The 14,516-nt window shown below is 51.6% G+C and overlaps 1 protein-coding gene across 7 annotated transcripts in view; it reads right to left on the bottom strand.

The window, feature by feature from the left end:
• Positions 1–1,094: 1,094 nt before the first annotated feature.
• The window catches only part of Zfp710 (zinc finger protein 710), a 69,860-nt gene continuing 56,438 nt past the window's right edge, over positions 1,095–14,516 (bottom strand). For 6 of the 7 annotated variants that reach the window (XM_087655652.1, XM_087655656.1, XM_087655686.1 and 3 more), the window contains exons 2-5: positions 11,893–13,381; positions 7,633–7,824; positions 7,144–7,318; positions 1,101–3,464 (exon numbers count right to left, since the gene is read on the bottom strand). In XM_087655652.1, coding sequence (XP_087511778.1) covers positions 3,295–3,464; positions 7,144–7,318; positions 7,633–7,824; positions 11,893–13,353 — 1,998 coding nt within the window. In that variant the 5' untranslated portion in view covers positions 13,354–13,381 and the 3' untranslated portion in view covers positions 1,101–3,294. 7 annotated transcript variants of the gene reach the window in all.

Below are 14,516 nucleotides of genomic sequence, written 5' to 3'. Positions count from 1 at the left end.
TACCACTGAGCTAAATCCCCAACCCCTTTTTTTCTTTTTTTTAAAGACCCATGGCTTTGTGTATCCTAGACTAGCCTCAAATTTCCATATAACTAAGGATGACCTTGAACTTCTTAGCCTCCTGTCTCTACCTCTTGAACGTTGGGATTGTGGGCGTGTGTCACGATACAGTGCATTCGGTGCTGGGTGTGAAATCCAGGGTGGTCTCCCGTGTAGTAGGCAAGCACTCTACCAAACAAGCCTCATCCATAGCCCTGGCCTCGGGTTTAAAAGCCATTTCCCTACTTTATGGGGTATTTTTGCCTGTTTGCATGTCTGTGTACCACAACATGCAGGGCCCACTGAAGTCAGAAGAGGCACGGGAGCCCCCGGAATCAGCGTTAGAGACAGTTGTGAGCTGCCATGTGGGTGGTGGGAATTGAACTCAGGACCTCTGGAAGAGTAGTCGGGTGCTCTTAACTGCTGAGCCATCTCTCCAGCCCACCAACAAGTGTTCTTAACCAACTGTCTCTCATCTCTAGCTACAGGTTTTAAGTTTGCAGATCCAAGAGCGGGAGTGTTTGGGGAAAAAAAGGTCAGGGACAGCAATGCTGTAATCCCAGCACTTGGGAGGCTCGGGTAGAAAGATCAGTCACTGTGAGTTTGACTAACGTGTCTCAAAAAATAGAAAAGAGAACGAGAAACCTGAAAAGGCCAGGTGCGTGTGCACACTTGTAATCTTGCTTCAGGAAGCCGAGACAGTTAGACAAGTTGGGTTCCAGGGTAGCACAGTTAGACAGTGAGAGCCTGTCACGAAAAGCCTCAAAACTATAAAAACAACCCCGAAAAAGGAGCTGGATGTGGAAGAACCCATCTGTAGTCCAGCCTTTCACAGGTAGATCTGGGCTATGAGACCTTGTCTCAAACAATAAAACCCACCCTTGGGGCTTGGAGCATGTCTCCCCCCCCCAACCCCCCACCATCTGGCAGGTCAGGTGGCTGAGACTGTCCTGTAGTTCCAGAGAGGGATGCTGTGTGGCATGTGACTAGGGAGCCTTGTTGGGACCTCCAGGGGGGAAAGGGCCACCCAGAGCAGCAAGAAGCACATGCAGTCACCTCGCTAAAGAATACTCATTTATTTATAATTATTGCTAAGTAAACTTCTCTTTTAAACAGGAACATAAAAACACAGTAGGGCTCTGCACAAGTGGAATCGCTAAACCGTTGGTTTGTATACACTTCAAAATAAGTTAGAGTGGAATTCCGCCAGGGCCACCTCCGGTTCCAACTGTGTACTGTGCTGTGCCTTCCTCTCTGCTTTGCACAGGGCGAGGGCAGGGGTTTCTGAGTATGGCACACCCCCCCCCCCCACCAGAGGGTTGTGCCAATGGCAGGCTGGGAGACAAAGGGAGATCCCACCCAGGCCAGACTTCTTCCTTCTGTTTTCCAAGACCAAGGCCACTGCGTTGGCAGGAGAGGAGGAGGAGGAGGGGAAGGAGGTACAGGGTGCTTTTTGGTTCCAGGGGAGAAAGTCGTTGTGGGAAGAGGTAGTTTGCAGGGGTGATGCCTTCTGCTCAGCAGGAGAAATGTCTTGTACAGTGACACCTAATCACTGCCACCTGAGGGTCATTGTGATGGGCACCTGGGAGGCTGGGAGCCACGGGAAACCACATTTAGACCACTGTCCCCCTCACTCCCAGTCCTGAACAGCTACCCTGAGGCCTGGCTTGGTGTCTCACTTAGGGACAGGCTTGGGGGCAGTTGTACTGCCAATCAGCACCCTCTGCCCCAGCTGGTTCTCCCTCTTGGTTTCTCAGCCAAAGCTGGTGGCGTCATCTATGTCTTTTTGGGGTTAGCCCTGCCTGCTCCTCCCCTTGGGGGCCTTGGGATTCGTGGGCAGGGGTTTGGGTACTTGGGAGATTATTGATGTGCGGGTCATTACCTGGGGGACAGAGGGGAGCAGAGTAGACAGCTGAAGAGGGCCAGCTGGCCTTGTGCAGTCAGAAGCCTTGGCTGCCTGGGTGGCACAGAACCGATGGCTGAAGAGGGCCAGGTAGGTTCTCCGCCTCCCCTTTCCTCCTGCCTTAGCCTTCTGAGGCTCCCAGCCAGTGACACACCTGGGCCAGGGCACAGGTCCCTCAGGCCTGATTGCTTTAGGTAAGGGAAGCAGGAAGCACACACAGCACACGAGAAAGCTGAGGCTTGAAAGAACAAATCAAAAACAAAACAAAACAAAAAAACCCTCTCCATCAAACATGATAGACAAGAGAGTTGGAAAAGAAAACATAAATTACCTTCAAAATATCCTCACTTGCTCAAAAAAAGATTACTCCCCCCTCTCTATGGTCTTCAATTAAATATGCTGCTCTTCCTTGGGAGCCTGCTGAGCTTCAGCTTACCCACTCCTCACAACACCTGCTTGCTCATAAAAAACAAAAACAAAACATTCTAGTTCCCCTCTTCCCATGGGTGGTCTTCCTTGGCTTCCCCTGAGGACAGCCTCTCCTGGTCCCAGAGATGTCACCCTGCCCCTCCCCGCTGGCTCAAGGGGCCTCCACCTATCTTTGTTAATGTTTGCCAGACACAAAGGCATGTCCTGATTTTGTTTGGTGAGGACGCTGTGGTTGGTGCCTTAGCTTGGGGCAGACCTGGATGAAATTTGTTGAAATGCACATCAGGGACATTCTTTCAAATGGGGCTGGGGCAAGGGTGCTCTGGAGGCTGGACTCCCCAGCTCCTACGGGCAGGGCCAGGGCCGCATGCATGCCTGCATGGAGCGAGGGGAGGCCCAGGAGGTAGAAGGCAGAGTGCCCTGCCTGGCTCTTGAGTGACAGGGGAAGGGAAGAGGTTCTTGGGTCTGAGCAGGGTGTGGTGGGCAGTGCTGGCCAGTGCAGGAGCTCAGATGTCCTTAAAGGCCAGAGTCGGTGCAGGAGAGAGACAAGACCTGACTCAAGCACTCTCTTCCTGGAGAGCCCCTCTACGCCCGAGGTGGCTTGGAGAAGACCTCTAAGTCTGTGCCTGTGAAGAGGCCTCATTAGTATTTCCCCTACCCACCCACAGCAGCAGGCCAAGGAGAACCAGATGTGGGCCTCCTGGTTACCTTTCCCTCACTGGGGTGCCTAGGCCTGCGCCCAGCTCCCTGCAAGGACAGTAGTACAGTCTCCATTTGGTCTAAAGGTCCCTAGTGGTGCAAGTGACTGAGGGTGGGGGGGAGGGGGGCTGGGCAGTGGGCAGTAGCTTGGTTCTGGACTGCACAGGTGCAGCCCTCAGTAGGTGGGTCTCACCCTGCGCCCCCCTCCCCCACTCAGCAGCCCGCTATAGCACATTGTAGTAGGCCATCTCTTTCATGGCCTGCTCAGTGAGGGCGCTGGCTTCCGTGCTGCCGTCCACACTGCTGTAGGTGTAGGCGTTTTCCTCGAAGTCCTCCATCTCCTGATGGTTGTCAAGTTCAGAGGGGTCGGGGCCTGCCAGCTCCATCATGGGGTCTACGAGAGAGGGGCATAGTTAGGCCTAAACACCGGGCATCCTCAGCGTCCTGCAGGAGGGGGTGGGAGTTAAAGTCCAGCCTCTGTTGGCCAGGTCTCCCCATCCAGGTGGTGTACATGGGCCTTGGGCAGAACAGATCCCTGGCCTGACCTTGACCTCTGGATTATGTAGCCTTGCCCCTGCTAGATCACAGAGCCCTCCTGGTCATCTGCCATGTCTGTCACTGGTTCCCCCTTTGCTATGGGACTCATGTAGTGCCCACTGCATGCCAGGTGCTTTCCAGACCTCACCTCATCCAATGTTTGCCCGCAACCCCCGGGTGTAGACTGAAAGGTCATCTCTTCCCATGTTCCCAAAGTCATCTCACAAGTGCTCCCGTGAACTTGCAAAGCTCTACCCCGAGCACCAGCAGGGGTGGTTTCTCCACATTACTGCACCAAACCAGCCCCACCCTGGCCCTGGGCTCTCCAAGGACAAACTCTGGCCAAGGTAGGTTGCTAAAGTGTCTCTGGAGACAGGAGGATGTCTGAGAGGTGCTGGTGCCTTATAATTCTGTCAAATTGGAAACTTACTATAAAGCTTGCTATTTCGACACGAGTGCCTCCTGAGATGTGGATTGGTATGAACCGGGAGTCCTGGATGGCTGGCAGGGGCTGAGGCTCACCAGTGGAGTGGGTTCTGCTCCTGCCCACTGGTGGTTAGGGGGAAACAGACCCAGCCCAGGGCTCAAACTGATAGGTCCAAGGGGGCATCTTAACCTTAGCATCAGTGTTGGCTGGGGCCATGATTGTGGCAGGCCACTGCAGGACATCACAGGGTCCTGCACTCTTCCTATCTAATGCCAGGGGTATCTTCTATAACAGTTCTGACATCCATATATCTATCCCCTGGGGGTCAAAGTCACCCTCCTCTGCCAATGAGTAGCTAAGGCATTGGCCTGTAACCTAATTCTGACCACTGGGTCAGAAGGAAATGCTTGCTGGCGAGTTATTGGTTTTAAAGGAGGAGGTCAGCTTTTGTTCCTTTCCTGGATGTGCAAGGAAGCAGTGTTCTAGTGGCTATGTTACACCTTGAGTGCAGGAGAAAATGCCAGTGCTGTGGGGTCTCACAGAGGTACCTGACCCTGATATTCACCTGACTTTAAAGATAGCTGAGGTTTTCAGTCCCTCTCTCTGCCTTTTTTTTCTTTTTTTGAGATAGGGTTTCTGTTGTAGCCCTAGCTGTCCTGAAACTCACTCTGTAGACCAGGCTGGTCTTGAATTCAAAGAACTGCCCGCCTCTGCCTCTCCAGTGCTGAGATCACAAAGGTGTGCTCTGCCATGCATGGCTTTCTCTGTCTCTCTCGACTAGATCTCATGTAGCTAAGGCTATCCTCAAACTCAATGTATAGTTGAAGATGACCTTGAACTTTTGGTCCTCTCCTCTCCACCTCCTCCAGAATGCTGAGATCATAGTGGTGTGCCACCACATCAGGTTTATGGGGTGCTGGGGTCAAACCCAGGGCCTTGTGCATGCTAGGCAAGCACTACCTACTTAGCTATCTCCAATTCTTCCAAACTGCTGAATCACCAAATCCGGCACACAGAACCCCTTGACCTTGAAAGCAAGATTAACTGACCCAGTGAACCAAAACCTGGGTTCTCTGTTCAAAGCCCACTGCCATCCCATCATATTCCACCACTGCTTATCACAGCAAGCCAAACTTCATGTCCCCACTTTATCTCCATTATGTCCATTGCTTCAGGCAAGTACCTCAGGCTGGCCTTGAACTCGGAATATAGTTGAAGACTGTGTTGAACTGGGTGAGGCATAGGAGCATCCAGCTGCTCTAGCAGCAATGCTAGCCATTCCTGGAAATGAGGAAAGAGATTGTTCCCCTCACCCCAGAGAACCGGCTCCTGTTATTTGCAAAAGGACAAAGGCTGGCTTGGTCTCTGCGGGCGACTAGCTATAAGGCAATCCCACTGTAGTAAAGCTCTCACATGGATGCACAGGGGACAGTCCAAAGGGCTTCAAAACCCAAACCACAGCCCAGCACCTCCAGGGTCCAGACCCAGCCATCAACATTAACATTTCTTCAACTGTGCTGGAGCCATGGCTCAGTGCTTAATGCACAGGGCATTCTCCCACAGCCCCGGCAATGACTGCCAGCACCCACATGGTGTCTGTAACTGTAACTCCTGGTGTTGCATTGGACCTGACAGCCTCCCCTGGACTCCACCAGACAGGCCCATGGTACAAAGACACAAAAAAACCCATACACTTTAATATTAAGGGAAAATCTTCAAGTGACTCCCACGGACAGCCAATTTGAGACCTCATAAGGTCTATATCAAAGCTATTCCAAGAGAACCTATTGGGAAGGCAATCCCATAACCTCCTACAGACTGCTGGAAGCCCAGCAGTTTAGGCCAGTTCTAGGGAGATTCTGGGAGGTACATTAGGCAAGGAACAGAGAACCATTGGTAATGAGGATTTCCACTCAGCAAGTCTGGGGCAAAGCTAAGCCCACATGTCCACTCCAGACAATGTGTATCAAGGGGCTAGAGAGCATCCAGATGTAGGCTATAGTGTTCCTGCTTATCTACCAACACAGCCATAGTAAGACTATTGAAAGACTATCCAGAACAAGCCACAGCTCCACCTCTGCCAGAAACTCTGGGCCACTGACTGGATACTCCAAAACCATCTGTAATGGCTCAGGGAGGAACCTCGGGTGCACCTTCAGCTGCCTCCTGCCTGTACGATCTGAAGCCACCTCCCCACAGTGGGATTGTAGACCAGCGGTCAGCTCTGCTGTGACCAGACAGAAGTGGGGAAGGGGCCAAGATGTAGCATCCTTGAGAAAATGTTCTCTTTTCTTTAGAGACAGGGTCTTATGTAGTCTGACTTGACCTCAAACTTGTAGTCCTGTCTTAGTATCACAAGTGTTTGAGTTACAGGTGTGTGTAGCTGCACACAGCCTTTCTGGAAATCTCTCTCAGACTATTATTAATGCTACAGGGTCTCACTGTAGGGCCATGCTGGCCTTGAAGTGATCTTCCTGCCTCAGTTCCTAAATGCTAGAATTGTGTGTATTGCTGCTTTACCTAGATCTCCTAAATCTTGGCTTCTGTTTTATGTTTCTCTCATAAAACTTACTGACAGGACCACCTGTCCCTCCCTGACTATGTGGCTGTATTCTCTCCAGCAGGTACCATGACTAAGTGTCTGAGACTCTCCAAGTGACCTTGTGCCACCCTCCCCATCGCTTTCCCACCCACTATTTCCAGTTATCACGGTACCTCATCATAATGATGAGAGACGGCACATCTACGGCTCTCATGTGTTACGATCAAGTTGCCTCATCTCTCTGCCCTGCAGTTTCCGCTATAGGAATAATACCAAAGCCAGCCTCCCTGGGAGGGTCACATGAGTTACACAGCACTCAACATGTATAAGTTATTGTTTTATTATTGTTTTAGTGAGCCCACGTAAGTCCTTGGAAGAAGACATAAATACCCCCCACCTGTTATTGCCACGATGGCTCTCCGGGTTCCCCCTCTCTCCAGACCTGAGCCCACCTCATTGACGTCTCGGCCTTGGCCAGCCTCCCTATGCCTCTAATTGGACAGGAGACTCCTGAGTGCACCATGCCGCTGTCAATCCTGCTCTGTCCACTGCGCACAGCCCACCCACCTTGGCTGTCCAGGCTGATGTCCATGACGCCGTGCTTGACCTTCATGTGCCGGCTCAGGTTTCCCTTGAGGTTGAACTTGCTGGAGCAGTACGGGCACTTGAATGGCTTGCTGCCTGCGTGCAGGTGCATATGACCCAGCAGGTTGTACATGCGGTTGAAGGACTTCCCGCACACCTGGAACAGGAAGGGTACCAGAGGGCTGTGGGGAGCCCGCCATCCTGGCTGATCTACCCCTGCTGCACACAGCACGCTGTCCCTTCCTCCGCGACCACAGAGAGAGGTAAAGGCACTGAGGTAGAAACTGCGGCTCACGTCCTATAGTAGGGACCTGACCAAGCCCCTGCAGGGACTGCACCACAACCTTCACCCCAGAAGTACAACTCCAGCTGCTCTAAGGCCCCATCCCCTCACCCACACCCGCCCTCTGCCCCAACACCTCCAAGCCCAGGCAAGCACTGCCCAGGCAGGCCATGGGAACTGCCCCATACCTTGCACTTGAACGGCTTCACAGGCGAGTGCACGATCATGTGGGTCTTGAGGGTTTGCTTCTGCACAAAGGTCTTGAAGCAGATGTGGCACTGGTAGGGCCGCACGCTGGTGTGGATGAGCATGTGGCGCTTCATGTTGGCCTGCAGGGTGAACTCCCGGCCACAGACCTCACACTTGAACTCCTTCACACCCTGTGAATATATATGAAAATATATTTGTATATATATAAAATACTTGGCAGTTTGCATGTGTGTGGTGTGTCTGCCATAGCACAGGTGACCATCAGAGAACAACCTTCAGAGCCTGGCTTCCTCCTTCCACTTGTGAGTAGCAAACTCAGGCTATCAGGTGTGGTGGCAAGCACTTACCTCTACTTGCTGAGCTGTTTTGCTGACCTTCACTGGGGTCTGACAGGGAAGAATGGCAGGGCTGCTGTTCCAAGCCATCCTCTAGAATAAGGCACACAAATTGTGCCTGCCAGTAGATCTGATTCAAGGCCAGCACAAACAACTTATCAATAAAGCCAGGGTGGGGTGGAGGGTGGGGCTGGAGAGATAGCTGAGTGGTTAAGAGCACTGGTTGTTCTTCCAGAGGATCTAGATTCAATTCCGAGCACTCGCATGGTTCACAACCATCTGTAACTCCAGTCCCAGGAACTCTGCCACCCTTTCTGGCTTTCGTGTGTGTGTGTGTGTGTGTGTGTGTGTGTGTGTGTGTGTGTGTGTGTGTGCGTGCGCGCGCGTGTGTGTGTATCACACACCCACGTACACATACGCAAAACATTTTTACGTGTAATAATAAATAAAATATAAAAGCTGGGTATAGGGGCACAAGCAGACAGATCTGAGACCAGCCAGGAATACACTGTAAGACTGTCTCAAAAGAGAGGGGAGAGGGGGAACTGGGAGTCTCTCTCAGCAGTAGAATGCCTATCTACCAAAGGTTCAATCACCAACACTCAAAAAAAGAATAAAATCTTTGTGCACCGGAGGAAGAATAACTAACACTCAAGTATAAAATTCTAAGTTGCAGTGGTGCATGCCTTTAATCCTGCACCCAGGAGGCAGAGGCAGGCAGATCTCTATGAGTTCAAGGCTAGCCTGGTCTACAGAAATAGTTCCAGGACAGCCAAGGCTACGCAGAGACACCTTTTCTTGAAACCTTCAGGCCCTTCCACCGATCTCCTGAAGGAATGGAGAGTGGCTGATAGCTGTTGTCCAGAAGACAGGCCGAGGCTCCTCCCTGAAGAGGCTCATTCAGTGGGGTCTGGGGTGGCCCGGGAGTTTAGTTTGACATTCTTCCCAACTGATTCTTAATCAGGGACACTCAGCCCCAGGAGACACTGGCTCCAGAGCACTGTCCGGTCAGGACTGTTGCATGACTGTTTATGGCCCAGCATTCACTTAGCCCTGGAATAGGGTGCTGTGTGCACAGGGGATGCTGGGAGAGAAGGCGGGGTCACAGCTAGGCACTCCCTGTCCTGAAGAGAACCTCACTGGTCACAGCTGCTGTCTCAACTACTTAATATAACATGTCTGCATTACATGCTTTTGTGCCTGTGTGCTGGTGACTGAACCCAGAGTGTTTATACTTTAACAGACTCTGTGTCTACTTTTTAAGCAGCCAGGTGTTCTTTCTTATTATCCACCCTCTTTATCCTTTTGACAGGGTGGGGCACATGACCACCAGGGGGCCCCACTCGAGAGTTGGAAGCACTGATGTGCATGGGGTACAAAATAAGATACCTTTGGTGTTTTTAGGCTTCCTTTATCTCTTGGCACTTCAGTGGATCTTGAAGTCTCTGAGTAAAGGAAGATGGCAAATACACAGCCACCCATCATCCTTCACTCCTACCCTTGCAGACATTAATAATCAATTACAGTTTTACTGATGAGCCCAGGTTCAGTGTCAGAATTTTTTTTTCAGAAATTTTTATTAATTTTCATTGATATGAGTACACTGTCGCTGTCTTCAGACACACCAGAAGAGGGCACCAGATCTCTTTACAGATGGTTGTGAGCCACCATGTGGCTGCTGAGAATTGAACTCAGGACCTCTGGAAGAGCAGCCAGTGCTCTTAACTGCTGAGCCATCTCTCTAGCCCCGAGTGTCAGAATCTTAACATTATACATTTAGCGGCCATCACAACTGAAAAGCCAGGCCTTACTAATGGTCCCTATGCTAGCAGAAAAGTTTGGGCTGGAGATGTTTGGGCCCCTAACTTGGTAAGCTCATAGGTGTCTACTGTGACACTATATATGGTGATCTGTCTCACAGACCACCATAGGCCACCACATAGAGGAGGCCAAGAAAGGGTGAGTTGGCCGGAGTTTGAAGGAATCAATGGGTCAGACAACTTCTAGGATGGATTGTTAGTTAAGTCTAAGGCTTGATTCCACCCTCCCGGGTAGAAGGGCTTCTTTGGGGGAAGAAGGTGGTGGCTGAAAGGTGAGGGGAAGAGAACTCAGTGACCTGGCACCAGGAAGAGGAGGAAACTGGAGGCAGGTTGGGTCTAACAACCTGGTGCATGAGAACATGGCTGCTCAAATTACTTTGCTCAGGTAAACATGTCCGTCACATGTACTTTTTTTTTTTTTTTTTTTTTTTTTTTTTTTGGTTCTTTTTTTCGGAGCTGGGGACCGAACCCAGGGCCTTGCGCTTCCTAGGTAAGCGCTCTACCACTGAGCTAAATCCCCAGCCCCCGTCACATGTACTTTTAAGGTCTACATATTCATTTTATGTGCACGTATTGTAGCTGTGTGTATGTCTGTACATCATATGTGTGTTTGTGCAAGCAGAGGCCCTGAGACGGAATTGGATCCCCCTGGAACTGGAGTCCCAGTTAGTTGTGAGGTACAATAGGCAGAAGTGGAGAACCAGACCTGGGGTCTCTACAAGAGCAACAAGCGCTCAGCTACGGAGTCTTCTCTCCCCTCCTTTCCTCATTGTGTGCATGTGTGATCATGTGTGTGATCATGGGTGCACATGAATGTGTGTGTGAAACCAGGTCAGCCTCAGGTGTTACTCCTCAGGAGCTGTCCCATGGGGGCCTGGAGCTCAGTGATTAGCTAGGCTGGTTGCCAGAAACCTCCAAGGATCCGCCTGCTTCCCGGCACTGGGATTATAAATGCATGCCGGCATGCCTAGCTTCTTACATGGTATGGGGGATTGATCCTTATGCATACAATGTGTGTGTGTGTGTGTGTGTGTGTGTGTGTGTGTGTGTGTGTGTGAAGCAGCACTAATGGGAGTTGGCTCTCCTTTTACCCTGTGGGTCCAGAGGATCAGACTTGAGCTTCTCTGGCTTGGCAGCCTTTACCTGCTGAGTCATCTCGCCGGCTTTCTCCAGCCCCATCGATCCCTTCCACAGTCATATATATATTGCATTTTCCTGAAGGGAAATCAAAAGTTTCTAACACTTTTGTGATCCCCTGAATTCCTGGCCATCTACCACGGCTCTCTCGGACCTCAGATCTAGGAAACAGCGAGGGACATTTGAGTCCTGAGTTCTACAAACATTTCACACAAAAATCTTTTAAATTCTTCTCTCTCCCTCTCTCTCTCTCGTATGCTTGTGTGTGTGTGTGTGTGTGTGTGTGTGTGTGTGTGTGTGTGTGTGTGTTGTCCAGGTGAACAGCTGGCGACCACAGGCTGATGGCGGGAGGTCTTTCTCGGTTGTTTCTCCACCTTACTCTCAGACCTTTCCTGAACTCACTATTTTGGCTTTGCCATCTGGCTAGTGAGCCTCGGAGACAGCTGTCTCCTCTCCCCACTGGTGGGTTCTGCACACCTGTGCACCCAGCTTTTACAAGGTGTGCCGGGGACTTGAACTCGGGCCCTCATGTTTGCATGAGCACTTTACACTGGGAACCATCTCCCCGGGCCTCAAAAACACAAAACTAATTTCAACCCAGTATTCTGTTTCTAATACTCTACTGAAATTAGGTGAATTCCTAAGTGTGAAGGTAAATAACATCAGGGTTATACAGATGGCTCTTCCAGAGACCCAGGTTTGAGTCCCAGCACCCACATGACAGCTTATAGCCATCTGCAACTCCAGTTCCAGGGGATCTTCTGGCCTCCAAGGAGACCAGGCACACACGTAGTACACAGACGTACATACGGGCAAAATACTCACACACATAAAATAAAAATACATCTTTAAAAAAAAAAAGTTCACCCCTGTACTACCTAAATAATCCCACCTGGGGCTTTGGGAAGAAAGTGACAGGCAGGGCAGCCATGGCTGGTGGCCTTACCTTGTGGGTGAGGGAGTGCTGCTTGAGGTGGTGGATCTGGCTGAACTCCATGCCACATTCAGTGCACACGAAGGGCCGCACATTCTGGTGCTTGAGCATGTGGTTTTGTAGCTGGCTGCGGTAGTGGAAGGACTTGTCACACTCAAGGCACTGGTAGAGGGTGGGGCCCTGGTGGGAGGCCAGGTGGCGCTTGAGTTGGGTCAGGGTGGAGAAGTCTAGGCCGCATTCGACACAGACGTGGCAGCGGCCACTCTCGTGCTTTACCTCGTGGGCCTTAAGCTCGCTAGGGTAGGCGAAGCCGCGGCCACAGAAGTGACAGCTGTAGGGCTTCACCTCCGAGTGCAGCAGCATGTGGCGCTTGAGGTGGCTGGTCTGAGTGAAGGCCTTGTGGCACACCTGGCACTTGTGGGGCCGCGTGCCCTGGTGTGTCAGCAGGTGCGTCTGCAGGTGGCTGGGCTGTTTGAAGAGCTTGCTACAGTGAGGACATGAGTGTGGCTTGATGCCATTGTGGCCCAGGATGTGCGTCACCAGATTATACTTAGACGTGTAGGACTTCTCGCACATGCGACACTGCCAGCGTTTCTGGCGGTCGCCTGCCTCCACTAGGTAAGAGTCATCGATCTGCACATTGATGTCCAGCCGGTCCAGCTGTGCCTTCTTGTGGCGCTCCACTGTAGAGCCTGCCGTGTCAGCCTCGAACTCGCTGGACTCCTGCCACACGAAGCCCTGCTCTGGTTTGACGAGTTCCGTCGATGTCATGTTGGGAGGCTCAGGATTGCTCAGGGGGGCCAGATGGGGCGGCTCGAAACTACATTCAGTGGGCAAAGTCTCTGATCCAGGTAGTGCCATGCTGGGCTCAAGGAAGCCATCCCGGGCTGGGTCCGGGAAAGGAGGATCGAATGGGGCCGTGTCCAGCTCTGGCCTTGGAGTTCTTGGCAAGTGCCGGAGTGTCCGGGGCTTGCGGCTGAAGGCGCTGAGGTCGATCATCTTGACGGCACTGCTCTGCACCAGGGCCTCACAGCCACCACTGGCCGCCTCCTCAGGGGCCTCTGCAGGGCCCGGGTCTTTGTCATCCCCGGGCACAGACACCTCATACACCTCCTGTTCCTCTTCGTCTTCTGCCTTCTCAAACTTGACCTTGGGTACCAGCCTCACAGGGGGCCGTGTCTTCCTCCGGGTGTGCTTCTCAAAGGCGGCCTCTACCTCCAGCACCTCCTCTTCTGGGGGCTCTTCCAGGGCCTGCCCATTACAGGCCAGCTGATAGATGTCAGGCCCTGGTGGTCCTGGCTCCCCCATGGCTGTCCCAGACAGTTCTGGCCCCAGGTCTGGGTAAAAGGCCTCTGCACTTATGGTGGCTCCAAAGAGCTCATTTTCTGAGACCAGGCCCAGCACAGCAGCCTGAGCCAAGGACAGCACCACCACAGCATCCGTCTGTGTCCCTGAGTCCATGAAGCCCTCCATCCCGTGGGGTCTGGCTACGAGGGCATTTCTGTAAGAGAAAAGGGAAGAGGTTACTACTGCTAGGCCCATGTTGAGTGGGGATCAGACTCATCGAGGAGAAAGGTCCTGATAATTTGGGGTATATGACCCTGATGTCGTGACCCCTGTCTTGAGAACAGGATATGCTTGTACTATGGGGAGCAGTGACCATCTCTTGTGTATACAGCCAACTCCTTCATCTCACTGAGAGGTCCTGGGTGAGCCCTATCCCCTGCCTGCCTAAGTCTTTCCCTGCATCCATAGAACAGGAAGGAGGGTGGACTTCATCTGTGATATTCTTTCTTTGTTTGAGACAGGGTCTCACTTTGGAGTTGTAGCTGGTCTAAAACTCGTTATCCTCTGGCCAATCCTCCCCCCACCCCAATGCTAGGATTACAAAATGTGCTTCTGCGCCATCTGTCCAGTGGTTTATACGCAGGTGTCTGGTACGTGTGCACATGCCCATGTGCAAGCCTGCATGGAGGTCAATGTCAGGCTTTTCTCAAAAAAAAAAAAAAAAAAAAAAAGATACAGTCTCTGACTGAACCTGGAGCTCACTAGTAAACTGGCCTAGGTGGCCAGCAAACCTCGGGAATTGATTCTCCTGACTCCGCCTTCCAGCTCTGGGGTTACACAGATCTACCTCCCTAATCCATGTACAGCTGTCCTTAAACTGGGTCTTACGAGGTCTTCACAGTGCCCTCAGAAATCTGTTTCAAAATGCACAAATATGATTCTACTTTTTTTTTTTTTTTAAGGCTGACAGGCTCTCAGTATGTAGCCGAGGTTAACCTGGAACTTGCTATCTTACAGCCTTCGCCTCCTAAATGCTGCCGTCACAGTCAGATGTGTGCCTCCACAAGCCCCAATTTATGAATGAAGTTGAATAGCCTTTTATTTTCTCTCTTGCAGTGCTGGGGATGGGGCCCAGGGCTCTGAGCATGCTAGGCAAGTACTCTTCCACTGAGCCATAGCCCCAGCCCTTCTGTTTTAAAAATTAATTACTCCATTATTTTAAGAACTGATTAAAAAAAACCCACCTACTCAAAATATAATGCGCCACATTTCTAAAACACGCCAAGTCCCACTGGTGGTGCCGGCGGAGTAATTAATTTTGCACAGACCCTGGGAACGTACTGTGGTGT

The sequence above is a fragment of the Rattus norvegicus genome, chromosome 1, assembly GCF_021556685.1.
Source record: "Rattus norvegicus strain SHRSP/BbbUtx chromosome 1, alternate assembly SHRSP_T2T, whole genome shotgun sequence".
NCBI lineage: Eukaryota > Metazoa > Chordata > Mammalia > Rodentia > Muridae > Rattus > Rattus norvegicus.
This window is presented reverse-complemented; position numbering and strand designations above follow the sequence as displayed.